Source organism: Myxine glutinosa, chromosome 9 (genome assembly GCF_964187855.1).
Source record: "Myxine glutinosa chromosome 9, kmMyxGlut1.1, whole genome shotgun sequence".
In the NCBI taxonomy this organism is placed as follows: domain Eukaryota; kingdom Metazoa; phylum Chordata; class Myxini; order Myxiniformes; family Myxinidae; genus Myxine; species Myxine glutinosa.
Window position 1 is genome coordinate 111,409,630 of NC_136269.1, and position 17,050 is coordinate 111,426,679.

The window sequence follows — 17,050 nt, forward strand, 5'->3', positions numbered from 1 at the left end:
AAAACAATCAACATTTTCCATTCGCATTCACTAAGTAGGATTTGAATTGAATTATCCCTCAATCTTTTTGACTTGTACTTTAGGAACCTTACCAAAGGGAGAACAGAGAGAGCATCATATTAATATTGGTCTACCTGGTCTTCCTGGAGACAAAGGTTTCTCTGGCTTCCCAGGGGAAGTTGGGATAAAAGGTAAGGGCCTTTTTTTCTTCCATTATCTCTACCTCTCTACCACTTCCTCATTGTCCTTCGCCATATTGTTCTCACTGCTAAAACTAGCTCTGTGAATGATACCTAGCTCTGCGGATAAACAACCACGGAAGATAAACTACTACTACTACTACTACTAATCCGCATGCCCGACTAAGGGACGTAGTGACCTCCAATAACTTTCGATCTTCCGAATACAGTGTGGGGAGTTGACCCTTCATACTTCGTTCCCTTGGGACAGGGGGAACAGGAAGCGCAATAGACAGAGGCAGGTCTTCGTAAAGTTGAGTAATGTGCCTCCATGTATGTCAGACATTGCCGATAAATCTCAAAAGGAATTAATCTGCCAATAAGTGGTTAAAGGCATCGCTGCTGCCCAGTGCCAGGTTATTTAACCCATAGCTGGAGATTTTAAATTGGAGTTGTTCTTCTCCTAGGTGGGGTGCCATTCGAGGCTGGCAGGTCCCACCCACCTGGAGCAATCCGGGAGTGGCTCAACTCTCCCTACCACCCCAGTCAATCCTAACCCATTGACCCCCATTGACCCCCGAAGACAAAGGGTGACTGTAAAATAGGTTAATTCCTGACACATCATTATTCATCGCAAGTGAATGCTTCACATTTTAAAGATTTTAAAGCATCATCACTGAAGTAGTTTATTGGCTGAAATTTCAGTGACCAGGTACCATAGTGGGTCAATCATCAAATGGATGAAGCGATTGTTTCTCTTTCTGCCCTCAATTCCTCACTTCCACATGACTCTTCCAGGTGACAAAGGAGAAGTTTGCCTGCAATGCACATTTGCTCAGAATGCAACTCGGGCACCGACCGGTTACCCAGGGCTGGTAGGAGAGCCTGGAGTACCAGGTGAGTTATCGTGATTCAACGTCGGCCACTAATGGAAGGTTATTTTTCACGTACAGAAATCATTTTATATGATTGCTTGATTCAGATGAATAAGGTGAATGAACTGTATTTGACCAAATGCAGATGAGTTATAAACCAGAATGGATCAGAATGCAACAGCAGATTTAGAAACAAACACAGAATTGAGGCATTCGGCCTTCTCATGAGTGGAGTCAGCTGTGGTGTCATTTGAAGCAGAAGAGAAGATATTTTTCTTTTTATTTTTTCTTTCTTTTTTTCCTTTTTTTTTCTTTTTTTCCTTTTTTTCCCCTTTCTCTTTTTTCTTTTTTTCTTTTTTTTCTTTTCTTTTTTTCTCTTTTTTCTTCTTTTTTTCCCTTTCTCTTTTTTCTTTATTTTCTTTTTTCTCTTTTTTTCTTTTTTCCCTTTTTTCTTTTTTTTCTCTTTTCTTTTTTTCTTTTTTCTTCTTTTTTTTCTCTTTTTATTTTCCCTTTTCTTTTTTTTCTCTTTTCTTCTTTTTTTTTCTTTTTTTCTCTTTTCTTCTTTTTTTCCTTTTTTCTCTTTTCTTCTTTTTTTTTCTTTCTTTTTTTTCGTGGTGGAGCATACACCAGAGATAGGCAAGGCACCACCAAGTTTTTGAGGAAGGAGACGAGCTTGAAAGTTCAGTCTTGAGGTTTACTCTATGTTGTTGTTTTTTGGAGGAGTGATCTGAGGTTGCCATCGGTTGGATTTACCTTCCAGGAAGAGAAGGCAAGTTGTTTCACTGCAAATGCCTCACCACAGGATTCAGTGTACCATGGTCAGTCGGAAAGGAATGATAACTGAAGACACGATGTAATGAATCTGTGCGTGCATACGACACAGCAGGTTTCTGTGTGAATAATTCCCAGGCCGAGTTGATATCAGGAGCGGCAGATTTAAGAGACCTGTAGTGAGACGGTGACTTGTAGTTCCTGCCAGTCAACCTGAGTGACCTGCAAGAATCACCGGCTTTGACGCAGCTCTCTGAAAATAGCCAGAGGGATGTTAACTTTCACAGGCACATGATCAGATGAACCAATTGGAGCAGAGGAAGGACAGGAAACATTAGCAGGAAGGTTGGTCATTGCAAAGTCAAGAAGGGAGGATTTTCCATTGGCAAAAATCAGGATCGGACGGTTCAGAGATTGAGTGCGGCCCATGGAGCACCATAAGTCCTTTTCTGCAGTGCCAGGGATGGTGAGGGAGGTACAAAGACCCAACCAATTTACATGGTGACAATTGACATCAACAGATATGAGTAAGAGAGAGTTGGCAATTGGGATGGGTGGTTGAAGGCTTGCCCATGTTGGCGAGAGAGATGTAAATAGAGTCAGCACTGTTGGTGGGATGGTACAACACAAAGACTAACAAGAGGCGGGAGTGAAGGGGAAGTCACAGCCAGTGGAGGGTGGGATGAGGTGGACGATGTGAGGGGCAGAGCGAGGGGGAGGATGGGAGGAGATGAGTAAGGAGGTAATGGGAGAGGCAGGGTGAGGGGGAAGCAGAAAGGTCAAGTGGAGAGATGCTGAAGAGGAGTCACAAGGGAGGTGTGTGGGATAGAGAGGATGCCCGCATGTATAAGATGAGGGGGGGGGGGGGGGGGTAGTGACATGGAAGGGTGTGACACCATCAATGGACGTGAAAGGGAGTTGATGGTCGTGTGCCGGCATCCTCTGCAGTCTGGACTTCTCATGATCCCCTTAGATACATCAAGACAGATCACATGAGAGGGTTGAAATGAGGAGTTACTGAAGTCAATGAGAAATGCCATGCTGTAGGTATGAGGGTTGGGGGATGTGGGTCATGAGTTTCACAGATTTGTGAAGGAAACCATGTGAAGAAGCAGAGGAATCCAGTGAGATGATGAACAAGAGCACAGATGTTCCTGATGTTAAGATCGTTCTAAAATATGCAATTTGTTGTCTGTTTCTGTCTTAAGGAGACACTTTATAGGACCTCCATTATGTATTCCATGTTTTCATTGTTCTTACACAACCCCAACACCTTACACTTATTTATATTAAACTGCATACTGCTAATCCTTTGCCCAATCTGCGAAAGTAACTGCACTTGTGTGAATTTAAACACACCCCTGCCTGCTATCTACATGACCTCCAAACTTTGTGTCATCTGCATATTTAGAAAGCTGACTCTTAATACTGTCCAAATAGTTGATGTTAATTAAAGTCGAAGCCAAACGCATTTTTCTTCTTCTCAAAACCATTGAAAATCATTAATCACGGTCTATTTTGAAGGGGATTTTTATTAGAATTTTTTTTGCCAATTACAAAGTGTCGAAAATAACCCTCGAGTGTCGATTTTCGATTTTACCAGTGACGTCACACTATGAACTCTCCTTGATCCAAATGGCAGTTTACATAGAGAACAGTGTTTTTCGAGATTGGATCCTGATACTGATCCCACCGTCATTAGCAACTCTAAAGGTTCTCAGTATGTTGAAACAAATCAGTGGGATTTTGAAGAAACCATTGGAAACAAAATTAGTGATGGAAACGCTTTTGGGGGAATTGTGGAGCCGTATCATTTTGAGCCTTATTCAAGGGATTCACAATGAGATGGTGTTAGTAAAGATGGAGGGAGGTGTTAGTAGTGCAGATGAAAACACCGGATCATATTCACTACAGATTGGTATTTTTTTGTTTTTATGCTCAATTGACGGTTTATAATGGATTTGTATTTATTGATAAATCAGTTATATTACTCCAGAAGAAATACGACACAGATGCAACGCGGAACAGACTTAGCACGTACACGGCATGAGGAAGCATGTCCATGGCACGATGAAGCATGTCCACGGCATGACGAAGCATGTCCACGGCATGACGAAGCATGTACACGGCATGACGAAGCATGTCCACGGCACGACGAAGCATGTCCATGGCACGACGAAGCATGTCCACGGCACGACGAAGCATGTCCATGGCACGACGAAGCATGTACACCGCCCAGGCACACTCTGAGACTGCTGACCTAATGGTCAAGCCTTTCACTCACTCACCGCAGGCAGGTAGGTGGTCTTTCTGTCTTCTACCGACTCCTCTCCGGCCTTGCTCCCCCAGCTCTCTCTGTGCTCTGTCCCCCAAATATTCCTACAGGTCGCACAAGATCTGCCAGCAACCCTCTGATGGTTAAACTGCCGAAATCTCGGCTCTCTGCTCACCTTCACTCTTTCATTCCTCTTTTCTCCCGCCTGTGGAACAAACTCCCACACTCCCTTCAATCCCTCTCCTCCCTCCAGGTCTTTAAAACAGCTGTTCACCACCATCTCTTATCTTCCCCCATCCATAACCTTGATCTTTTCTACCCCCACTAATTCACCCCAGATCCACCTTGTTTGAAATTCCAACTTATTTCCTGGAAATCCTGGCAGTGTCCATATGTTTATACCTCTCCCACCCCCCCCCCTTCACATGCCTCCCCCCCTTCACATGCCTCCCCCCCTTCACATGCCTCCCCCCCTTCACATGCCTCCCCCCCAAAGCCCTCTCCCTCCCACAGATCTCTCGATGTCTCCATGTCTCTCGGTCCCTGCTCTCAAATGTTGTGTTTGTGTCCTTCCCCCTCTCTCCCCATCTTGTCTACCGCTCCCGATGTTATTTGTTTTATGTGTCTGTTTGTCTTTCTGTGTGATTAATGTTCGCTCTTTCACGAGCCTCGATCTTGTATACAAAAAAAAAAAAAAAAAAAAAAAAAAAAAGCCCTCACCTTAGCTAACAACCTCCTAGGTGGTCCCTTTGAAATGCCTTCTGAAGGTCTAGATACACTGCATCCACTGCACTTCCCTCATCCACCCAGTCAGAAATGTATTCATAGAAGTCCAATAAATTTGTTAAACATGACCTCCCTTTGGGAAATCCGTGCTGACTACCTTTAATGAGTTCGACATTATTTAAATATTTCCATATCAATCAGTTCCTTAGTCAACGTCTCCAACAGCTTCCCCACAACTGAAGTCGCACAAACCGGTCTATCGTTCCCCAGTTCTTCTCTGGAACCTTCTTAGTGTTACATTTAGTATTCTCCAATCCTCTGGTACCTGTGCCGACTCCAACGAGCTGTTTAACATATCCGCTAACACCACTATTATCTCCCTCAATACTCTGGATACATATTAGCCAGCCCTGGAGCTTCATCATCCTTAATTTTATAGCTGTTTCGTCACTTCCTCTACTCCTTCCTGGATCTCTTCTAAAAGCCATTGCTCACCCCACGATAGATAATCTAAACTATTGGAAGTTCCCCTGATTGTTCCTGTATAAAGGTAGAAGCAATTTCTTTTTAAACTACCATCACACCCTCATCGTCGATAAATTCTCCTTTGCTATTCTTCAACAGGCCCACACTTCTCTTTATCCTTTCCTTACCCCTTCTATACTTAAGGAATGGCTTGTTGTCGTGTTTAACATTCCTGATTACTTTTTCATATTCTCTTTTGGCTTGCAGAGTTATTTTCTGAACCAGTCTTTTTCCTGCTTTATTTATGTATGTTGGATAATTACTTGGCAAAAAATCTTTTTTGACAACAATGTTGATCACTCCCGTTTGTGTGTTTGTTACTTGGCCAAAAAAAATTTTTTTTTTGCAAGTATGTTGATCACTCCGGTTTGTGTGTGTGTTTGTTTGTGTGTGTGATTGTTTGTCTGTCCGCTCACTTATACTTGCCTACAGGTCACAATTTTAAACCGATCTTCACGAAACTTCACCAAATGGTAGAGTTCGTGGTCCGACAAAATCCTATATATTTTGGGGGTCAAAAGGTCAAAAGGTCAACATAGGCCAAAGGTCAACCACTTTTTTCAAATTTCTAAAATCCTCAATTTTCATCTGATTGACTTGAAATTTGAATAGGATTTATATATCGGCTTACTGAATTCAACCACCAACTATTTTTGAGATCAGCATAGGCCAAAAGGTCAACATAGGCCAAAGGTCAGCCATTTTATTCAAATTTCTAAAATTCTCCATTTTCATCCGATTGACAAAATTTGAATAGGATTTTCATATCAGCTAACTGAATTCAACCAACAACTATTTTTGAGGTCATCGTAGGCCAAAAGGTCAACAACATAGGCCAATTTTCTAAAATTGTCAATTTTCATCCGATTAACTTAAACTTTGAAGACGATTTGCATATCAGGTCACTGAATTCAACCACCAATTATTTTTGAGGTTAAAAGGATGCTCTATTGAGTGCCATTCTACTTTGTTCTCTTTTGCCAAGTGTCGCTCTATGAGTGATTTTTCTTTGTCCTGTTATTTTGTGCATTAGGAATGCCTTCTGCTTATCATTAATTACACTGCATACCTCCCTGCTCAACTACCGTGGTCTCTTTATGCCACTACCTTTACACAACATTGGAATATACCTACTGTGCACACAACACATTTGCTCCTTGAAGGTGGCCCATTTCTCCGATGCAGACATCCCACTCGTTAACTTTACCCATTTTAATTCTCCAAAATCACTTGTCATATCCTCAAAGTTTGCCCTCCTAAATCCTGACAGCCTTACACCACTATCCCAATAATTATCCTTTGCTATTCTTCCTTTGCTTCTTTTGCGGAGGGGATCTTCAGATCTCAATAATAGAGTTGCGCTTATTACGTTGTGGTCACTTGTGGAGAGATGTCCTCCAAATATAGTACCGAGTTCCGCACCATCATATTAGTACCGAGTTCAACTTCTGTGCTAGAATGGTGCCGCAAGACTGGACTCAAGACATTGCGTTGGGGGCAATCCAGTCTCCAATGGGAGAGGAGAGGAGGGGATACGTGAGGAGAGAATCCCATTCATAGCAACTTGGAGTGGAACAAGTAAAAAAGCCAGGTATGAAAGTGACCTTGTATGTCACATCCAGCAAGCTTAGCAAACAGAGCAGGTTGTCAGACAGTCAAATGCCTGAGATATGCCCAGTGAGATGGTTCTGACCTCTTGTTTTGGGATTTGGGGATTTTGGGCCTCCAACCATTACTGAGAGCCACTTCCTCTCCCAGCCCATGGTCACCCTGAGATTTAGGGCCTCCATATATTGCTGAGAGAAGTGAAGCAGTATGTCCAGAGTTGAGTAACCAGGCCAGAATCCAAACTGATAATCAGAGATGACGGCAGCTTGAAAATAGGAAAGAAGATGTTGGCAGCAACGATCGATTCCCTGACTGCATGTAATTGAAAGTAAGCTTATCTGATCTGTAGTTGATGTGATCTGTTTTTGCGCCATTCTCGTAGACCGGAGTGGTATTAACTGAATTACACACAGATGGAAATCTGCCAAAGTTATACAGACTGAAAAGGTTATGCAACCACAGGTGTCTTGCATTGTACCTTCTCTAAACTGAAGATAATTGTTAGCTTACACATTCTCTGCATATAGCAACCATACCATTATACGAGTATGTTGGCTGGTTCTGCCTCCTAGGGACTGATGGATCACCAGGGGGAAAAGGAGATCATGGTTTTACTGGGACTCCCGGGGCAGCAGGACCACCGGTAAGGTTGTCGTCGTGAGTAGGTTGTCCAATTTCCTGATTTGGAGGCCAATTGACTAGAATAATGAGTGATAATTGGTCGAAGTGTCTAGTTATTGATTGGCTATTTGTTTATGATTTTGCAGTTTGTGTATTTATTCATCTTTTTTTTTTTTACACAGAACATAATACATGGTGCTTCTATGTTAAATGCAGGGCAGGCCTGGATCACCAGGCTCCACCGGCTTGAAGGGGTTAAAAGGAGAAAGTGGACGAGTTGATGTGGAAGTTTTCTGGGAGGGAGACAAAGGAGACTCAGGACTACCCGGATCCCAAGGCAACCCTGGCAGGGACGGACAGCCTGGCATTGATGGAATCCCTGGAAATCCTGGCCCAAAGGGGGAGCCTGTACGTTTGTGTTGCTGTTATTATTCCACTTGACAAAATAATTTAGAGTTGTGAGGTCAGCATTTAAGAGATGAGCTCCTGAACCACCATGCACAGTAGTTGAGCAACTGTTGTGTGACCAATGTATTGTTTTTGAGTGTCTCTTGCCTTCAATAATTGAGGAATACCAATTCAAATTACCCAACAGTGATGAAGTATGCCCTCAATCATCCAACCATTATATTCACTGAGGGACTGGGAAATCAGGATAGCCTTGAGGTATGTGCACCACTCTCGCCTGGGTCCGAATGTCCGCCTAGCTCTAGAGTCCTGTCATCCTGGTGTTCCGTGTGTAGAGCAATATATCAGATGAAAGTTAAAACTGGGTGTCCTGTCTGCTAGCATTAGTTGGTGGACCTTAGAGATCCCACCATGTCTTTCGTGAAGAGGAGGTGAGTAATTGCCGGCACCCTGGCTAAATTTCAACTTCCCGCCTGAGTTTTGCAACTGCGTCATCAGCCTGTGCCACACAAATGATGCCATTATCAGGCTGAATTCAGGATTACATCTCAGTCTGCTAACAACAACCGAGTGACTGACTATCCACAAACTGAACCAACGTTAAGTGGTTATTCTTTTGGGAAAAGTGGCATATAAGTTCGAGCCACAAATGTAAGTTGGGATGACCATGCCAGAGTTTTGTTGTGTTTCCTGGAGAATGGATGGATGTAAATTGAGCGGTTCCATCTTGTAAGATATCCTAGGTGCTGTTCTGTTGCAGGCTTTGGAGGGGACGAAGGGAGACATAGGATTTCCAGGTCCTCTTGGCCCTCCTGGAATTTCCGGAGAGAAGGGTGGTCAAGGACTGCCCAGTTATGGTCCTTCTGGTTTTCCTGGGGAAAAGGGAGATCGAGGTTCTCATGGTACCCCAGGGGTCATCGGATTACTAGGTGACACTATTTCAAAGGCACCTGCAGTTTATTGTCACCCTATTCTTATTTGATAATTGCAAAACAATTTCCATCATCTTTGATAATTACTTGTGTCATTTTTCCAAATATTATCTCTGCCTCACTTGGTGTCTTCTCAGGGCAAAAGGGAGAGTCAGGTGGAACGATCGAGACAGCAGGACCACTGGGTCCCCATGGAGTTCGTGGAGAACCTGGGAATGTTGGAAGTCCTGGTCAGTCTCAGCTGTTTTTTATTTTGCTGTTTTGTTTAATTTAACGAGTCTTCTATGACCGGTTGATCCAACTGGTGGGTGCTCTCTTTTTGACAACCTCTCTTTGTGACAACCTCTCTTTGTGACAACCTCTTTTTGTGACAACCTCTCTTTTTGACAACCTCTCTTTTTGACAACCTCTTTGTGACAACCTCTCTTTGTGACAACCTCTCTTTGTGACAACCTCTCTTTTTGACAACCTCTCTTTTTGACAACCTCTCTTTGTGACAACCTCTTTTTGACAACCTCTCTTTGTGACAACCTCTCTTTTTGACAACCTCTCTTTGTGACAACCTCTCAATTTGACAATCTCTCCTTTTGACAACCTCTCTTTGTGACAACCTCTCTTTTTTGACAACCTCTCTTTGTGACAACCTCTCTTTGTGACAACCTCTCTTTTTGACAACCTCTTTGTGACAACCTCTCTTTTTGACAACCTCTCTTTGTGACAACCTCTCTTTGTGACAACCTCTCTTTTTGACAACCTCTCTTTGTGACAACCTCTCTTTGTGACAACCTCTCTTTTCCTGCTGTTCTATCAATTGCTCTTCCTAACCTCAACCCCATGTTTAATCAACTGTTTTGATTTGTTCAGGGCACTGGTGTTCTTGTTTTAATTTAACTACACGAGAGCACTTGACATCACTTGTACATAAATTTGTCTTGGGCTGTGTCTGTCTCTTTTTCTGTCCATATCTATATCTATATCTCTATCTCTGCCTGCCTCTCTCTCTCTCCACCTCTGTCTGTCTCTTTTTCTGTCTATATCTCTATCTCTGCCTGCCTGCCTCTCTCTCTCCACCTCTGTCTGTCTCTTTTTCTGTCTATATCTCTATCTCTGCCTGCCTGCCTCTCTCTCTCTCTCACCTCCGTCTGTCTCTTTTTCTGTCTTTATCTCTATCTCTGCCTGCCTGCCTCTCTCTCTGTGTCTGTTGTACACCGCTCCTTTCCTTTGCCATCTCCAGGCGCTGCATAACGTCATTGCCGGGCACCGAAAGGGGACCGGAAATGACGCACACTGAAAGGCAGTATTCAGTTTTCACTCTGCTTGTTTGTTTTCTTGTTTGTTACTTGCAAAATCGAAGATTTTTCAAATATATTGGTCTGTTCCCTTTGTGGTTCTGTCTGTTTGCCTGTCTGTTTGTCTGTTTGTCACCGGCCTACAGGTCACAATTCTAAACCGATCGTCACGAAACTTCACCACGTTGTATAAGTCGTCCCAATTGAGAAGCCTATTGATTTCGAGGTCAAAGGTCATCTGGAGGTCAAATTTCTAAAATCACCATTTTAAATCCGATTGACTTGAAAATTGAATAGCATTTGTATATCAAGTCACTAAATTGGGAAACGTACTATTTTTGAGGGCAAAAGGTCAAAGGTCAACTTAAGGTCAAATTTTAAAAATCTGCAATTTTCATCTAAAAAGCCGTCAATTCTCAACCGATTGACTTGGAAATTGAACAGCATTTGCATATCGAGTCACTAAATTGGGAAACATGCTATTTTTGAGGTCAAAAGGTCAAAGGTCAACTAAAGGTCAAATTTTTTAAATCATCAATTTCCATCTAAAAAGCTGTCAATTCTCAACCGATTGACTTGAAAATTGAACAGCATTTGCACATTGAGTCACTAAATAGGGAAACCAACTATTTTAGAGGTCGAAAGGTCAAAGGTCAACTCAAGGTCAACCTTCCAAAATCATCATTTTTCATCTGAAAAATCGTCACTTTTCTTCCTATTGACCCGAGCTTTGATCAAGATTGTCAATTTTAATCTTGATGAAATGGACAATTTGCTGTATCAATGGAATTTTTTTCTTGGGGAAGCCGGGAGGGGGAGCGTATTTTGCGCAAGTATCGTGCTCCGCATGACGTCTTCTTGTTTGTTTGTTTTCTTATGTGTTTTCCTGTTTGTCCGGGTGATATCTCAGCCATCCTTTGAGCTAGGAAGCTGAAATTTCAGCACAATAGTGAGCAAGTACTTTGGCAAAAAACTGTATTTTTTGTTTTTTTATCTATTAATGAATTGATTAGTTATTTAATTATTATCGATTAATTAAGTACCTATTTATTTCCTTTCTCCTCTGGGCATTATCTCAGACACCTTTTGAGCTAGGAAGCTGATATTCGGACATGACGATGACCAAGTGATGTGGCTATAAAGGATATTTTTGATTTATTAATTAATCAATTAATCGATTAATTATTTATTGATTAATCAATTAATTATTAAATTTTTTGTTAATGACTTATTTAATTAAATTTCTAAAAGATACATCTTCGGATGAAGCACTAGTGCTTTAGGTATGCTATTAGCCAATTGATTAAGAAAATATTTTATGATAATCGTTTATTGATTTTAATAATGCAATTAATCAATCAAATATTGTACACCTCTCCCTCCCAATACAGTCTCTATGAGCCGAAGGCACCCCGGCAATGCCGCGCTGGAGGATATTTAATTACTTGGGATGGGTGCGGTGTACTTTGAATGTATCTGTACTTGTCTGTCTATTTTTCTGTTTATATCTCTATCTCTGCCTGCCTGTCTCTCTCTCTCAGTGTCTGTCTGTCCTTCGTCCTTCATATTTTCCTTGCAAGTCATCTTGGTTTTTTTTTTCAGTCAAAAATTTCAACTTTTGAGTGTGTGTGTTTGGTATTCATTCCTTAGTTCGTTAATTCGTCCGTTCGTTCATTCTTTGTGATTAGGATTTCCAACAGCCTCAGAATATGTAAACATAACATAAATAATAATCATTCTTTCTCCCTCCCACCGCCCTCTTCAACCTTTTATATTGCACCTGCTGTTACTGAATTTATATTTGCTTTACCTGTTTATCATTTCGCTTCTCTGTCTCAACAGGAAGTAATGGGTTACCTGGCAATGATGGCATACCTGGTAGACAGGGTCCAAAGGGAAATCAAGGTTCCTCAGGCCCTCGTATTCTTAGTCGACCCGGAGAGAAAGGTGAAGATCCATTCATTTTTGTGGGTTTATTTATTTATTTATGTTTGCAATTTCAAGCACAGCAAAGCATTCATGGCTTTTACTAGCTTTTATTGTTTGTAGTAGTGGTTTATTCTACTGTTAGTAGTCATGGTAGTTGACACTTGATAGTAGTTAATACTAGACTGGCAGGAAAGTTTGCTTTGACTGTGATTGTCTCAGAATTGTCAAGTTTGAGTGTGATTACTTGGTATAGGATCTGACTCCAACATGTCATGACTGTGTATCTCAGCAGCACGTACCATTTTTAAAGCCTTTGGTATGAATTGAACCCATGGGCGGACTGGCCATAGGGCATTTGGGCAATGCCCGGTGGGCTGGGACCGCTGAGTAAAAAATGGGCCACTGGGCTGGATAAAAAAACTGCTGAAAATTTTTTTGTCATGGAAAACTTCTGCCTCCATCCCCGGGGATTCCCCGCTAAATATCAAAAGGTCAAAAGATCGCCCCTGACGCCTCATTATAATTACTAGCAACGGTACCCGCCCAGTAACACGTACCAGAGAAAACAAATCGTTTGCGCAATGGGCTCTCCAGTCTCCAATATTCGATGTGTTCACGGTTTGAATTACGTGACGTTTTAGGAGTTGCTGAAGGCGAGAAGACGAGGCCATTTCATCGGGTTCGAAGCTCGTTTATTCGTACAGAAATCTCCAGCACACTCTAAACGCGAACGGAAGTGGTACAGCTTTTATAAAGCCAAAACCCTCTTCGGAGGGCGTGGCTCCACAACCGCGCGTGCGTCACTTCCACACAACCAAAAGCCCCACAGGCCCGTGCACGTGGATTATGACCAAATATAAGGTAACCGTCACATGCGAATAAGTTAACCACGACATGCGAATAAGGTAACCGCTACATGCGCCCCCCCAGAATGCACTCCCACGGGCATGTACGTAGTTCGCAGGCGCGCTCGGCAGTGCCAAGAAGGCTCGAGCAGTGCTCGGCCTCGGTACGCGTGAGAAAACGCCGCCGCGGGGTTGAGCCGACCGAGGGGCTGGTCAAGGCCTCGGGGGAGGCTGCCGAGGTTCCTCACGGGCCTCCCAAGGCTTCAGAGTAGGAGTAGTAGTTGCGCGAGTTGCGAGCAGTAGTGCGCGTGAAGGTAACGAAGCAGCCGTGCCGCCAACGTCAGTGCGCGCGCAAGAGATGAGCAGCAGTGCCACCCACATCTCGTAACTGCGTTCCTTCAGAGGGTCCTGGAGCAGGCTCACCCCTCCGGTCGTAGAGGAGGAGCTGAGCGCGGTGCGCGAACCACATGGCCGCTTGTCATTTCCGAAACTCCGGCAGTTCGATCGAAACTGCGTTCGAAACCGCACCCGCATCCGTTTGGGAGAAGCCGGGGTCACCAGTTTAGGTGGCTTCCCTGGTCAGGGCGCGCTTGCCGTGTTCGTTTGCAGCCCCCGAATCCGTTCGGGGGCAGCTGGGGTCACCAGTTTAGGAGTCGCGGAAGGCGAGAAGACGAGGCCATTTCGTAGGGTTTGAAGCTCGTTTATTCGTACAGAAATCTCCAGCACACTCTAAACGCGAACGGAAGTGGTACAGCTTTTATAAAGCCAAAACCCTCTTCGGAGGGCGTGGCTCCACAACCGCGCGTGCGTCACTTCCACACAACCAAAAGCCACACAGGCCCGTGCACGTGGATTATGACCAAACATAAGGTAACCGTCACATGCGAATAAGTTAACCGCGACATGCGAATAAGTTAACCGCGACATGCGAATAAGGTAACCGCTACAACATAACGTTTGTGGTGATGTTTGTGACTTTTGTGTTCACGGTCGTGTTTGATGTGACGGTGTGAACGTAATTTCATAATGTTTTTCGTTTTTAATTTCGTAATCGTTTAATGAACGTTTAATGAGCATAAGAATAATGTTTAATGATCATTAGATGAATGAATGAATGAATGAATGTTATGAATAATGCCATGGCGTCGCGTTGGCAGCTGTGACAAAATAAAAATGTTTGCCAAGAACTTCAAAGAGAGAAAAGGAACTTTTATCAGCAATGTCATGTATCCTGAAGTTCTAAGCTGAAGAAGAGGTACAAAATCATTCAATTTTTTTTCCTAAAGAAAAGCGTCCAGTTGATATCACTAATCACGATTTGAAACACGATGGAATAATATTTACCGATATTAACAGTGATGTGGTTTTTTTTTTGATATTCTAAAAATACTGTTTAGATTTTGATGATTTGCGTGTGATATTTAACGGATGTTTATATAAATCGCGCCTCCTAATTGAAGCCCCGCCCTTAGGGCAGGTACCGTTGCTCGTCATATATAATGGAGACACAACAATTTTTACTGCTTTGCTTTGAAGAACGGGAATGAAGGTGGAGGAGCGTGTTAATATGTCTGGTGGAAGGCTGTGGGCTGTGAGGTGAGGGGGTTTTAGGCCAGATTTTAGTCTTACGGCCGCCATATTGGTGCTCACTGTCACTGTGATGCGAAGCGAAAGACGCCTCAGAGCTGTTACATTCACAATCGCTATGTCGTATGTACTCCCGATACGTGTTTCCTTCATTGTAAAAACTACCAAATCAACAGTAAAAAGGATTTTGAGCCGACAGGCCAAGTAAGTTTAGATAGGTCTGCTGACTACTGATCTAGTATTGACAACAATGTCGCGAACTGACTTACGATGCTAATTTTTATTATTATTATGTCAGCATCTGCATCTGTAACCAACAATGGATAAAGCAAACCAGAAGAGAAGAAACGGAGGTGCTGAGAAGGAACGTGATCGAAAGAAAAAGAAACTGTCAGATAGTGCTTCAAAGTGCAGAAACCTTTTGGATCTGTTCAAGAGTACTAATACTGGGCCTGGTGAAGTCAGTGAACACGGGGATAAGGATACTGAATCGGTAGCTGGACCATCAGCAGCTGAATATGGTAGATGATCAATTGGCAGCTGAATCAGTAGATGACCAATTGGCAGCTGAATCGGCAGAATTGGTGCAAATTGGTGAACACGAACAGGTGCGGTCAGCTGAAGGAGATGTACCTGCTGCAGCTGCTACACTTGCAGAGGAGGGATACCCCTCGATTAACTACTTTAAGAAACCATGTAGAGATGAAGATTGTTTGCTGTTTTGGAATTACCACCCTAATAAAAAAACTGACAACCGAGTGGTCAAGAGGTGTTTCATGCGAAAAGATGGTACAAACAGATGGTGGTTGTCATACAACAAGGACAATCATTCTCTTCACTGTTCAGTGTGCTTGGCGTTTTCCAGCACCTCAGACTGGTCCAAGTTCATTGAGGGAATGACTGACTGGCGACATGTACATACACGTGTTGAAGAACATGAACGCTCTTGTTTTCATTTGAGATGCTCTACAGCATACCTGGTAGATCGACACCAGTCCAGCGTTTCTCACCTGCTTGCACGTAGCCATCATGATGAGGTTAGAAAGAGACGACAAGTGATGGAAAGAGTTGTGGATGTGGTCAAACTCATTGGTAAGAGGGGACTGAGCTACAGAGGAAGTAATGAAGAAGCAGCATACACACTTGACAATGAGGAGATCGACCATGGTACATTTCTGGAAGTTGTAAAACTACTTCAGGAGTATGATTCCTGCACAGCCGATCATCTCTCTCACGTTGTCCAGAACAGCAAGAAGCAACATGAGAAGGCAAAGAGTTCACGAGGTCGAGGCTCCTTGGTAACTTTGCTGTCTAAAACTACAGTGAATTATGTTATCACAGTTATCCAGGATAAGATACGTCAGTGGATTTCTGAAGAAGTAACAGACATGTTTGCTGTGGAAATTGATACCACTCAAGACATCTCAACTCAAGACCAGTGCTCTGTTGTTCTTAGATATCTTGATAGCACTGGCACTATCCAAGAAAGATTAGTGAGTGTGGTGAAATGTGAGGAATCTACTGGTGAAGCTTTTGTGCAACTTGTTTCTAAAGTCTTGTTAGGACTGAATCTTGGCCTCAGGAACTGTGTTGGAAACTCAACTGATGGTGCAGCAAACATGCAGGGGCGCCACAAAGGCTTCAGTACTCTGCTATCAAAGGAAGCTCCAATGCAGATCCATGTTTGGTGCCACGCACAATGCACATGTGTTAAATCTCGTTGTGACCGAAGCTACAAGTGTTGTGGTGACTAGCGTATGACTGTTCTCACTACTGAATAACATTGCAATATTCTTTCGGGAATCTTATCAGCGAATGAACATCTGGAGTCGACACTCCACTACTGTGAAACGAATGGGAACTATCGGAGAAACTACAGACTTGGCATTTAATATGGAATATTTTTTTTGTGGGGGTGAACTTACTTTTCAAGATGACTTAGAACCAAAAGTTCATTGGAATTATGTTGAAATTATTCGAGATTTTGTTAATGTGACCTTTAAAAGAAACAAAAACCACATTTGACATTTCGAAGCAAATAAATTGATCCTTGAAAGTGATGTAAACTGATATCGAACTCAATTCATGGACAGTACTGTGTTAAACTTCTGTACGTTTTCCAGAAGTATCTCTTTATTTTGCACATTAGCCAAAATTTTTTTAACAAAAACAAAAGTTTAATTACGACTGGGATTACGGACAGTAAAATTACATTTCAGTACTTCGTGTAACCCCCACGAGCATTCAGGAGAGCACGTACACGTCGAGGCATGCTGTTCACGAGATTTGCCAAGGTTTGGACAGGAATCGCTTGCCATGCAGTGACAATAGCCTGCTGCAATTCACGCACAGAGGTCGGCTGCTGGTCCAAGTGGTCGATTTGATGCGTTAATTCTGCCCACAAGTTCTCTATGGGATTCATATCCGGGGACATGGCAGGCCACTCCATATGCTCCACACCACGGTCAGCAAGAAAGTGT

The 17,050-nt window shown here is 42.9% G+C and overlaps 1 protein-coding gene across 1 annotated transcript in view; it reads left to right on the forward strand.

The window, feature by feature from the left end:
- LOC137435085 (uncharacterized) overlaps positions 1-17,050 on the forward strand; it is a 242,270-nt gene that overhangs the window by 147,599 nt on the left and 77,621 nt on the right. The window contains exons 22-28 of the mRNA XM_068128524.2: positions 84-191; positions 978-1,076; positions 7,532-7,602; positions 7,797-7,988; positions 8,749-8,917; positions 9,058-9,150; positions 12,052-12,156. Of these exons, the coding sequence (XP_067984625.2) occupies positions 84-191; positions 978-1,076; positions 7,532-7,602; positions 7,797-7,988; positions 8,749-8,917; positions 9,058-9,150; positions 12,052-12,156 (837 nt within the window). The remainder of the gene's footprint in view (positions 1-83; positions 192-977; positions 1,077-7,531; positions 7,603-7,796; positions 7,989-8,748; positions 8,918-9,057; positions 9,151-12,051; positions 12,157-17,050) is intronic.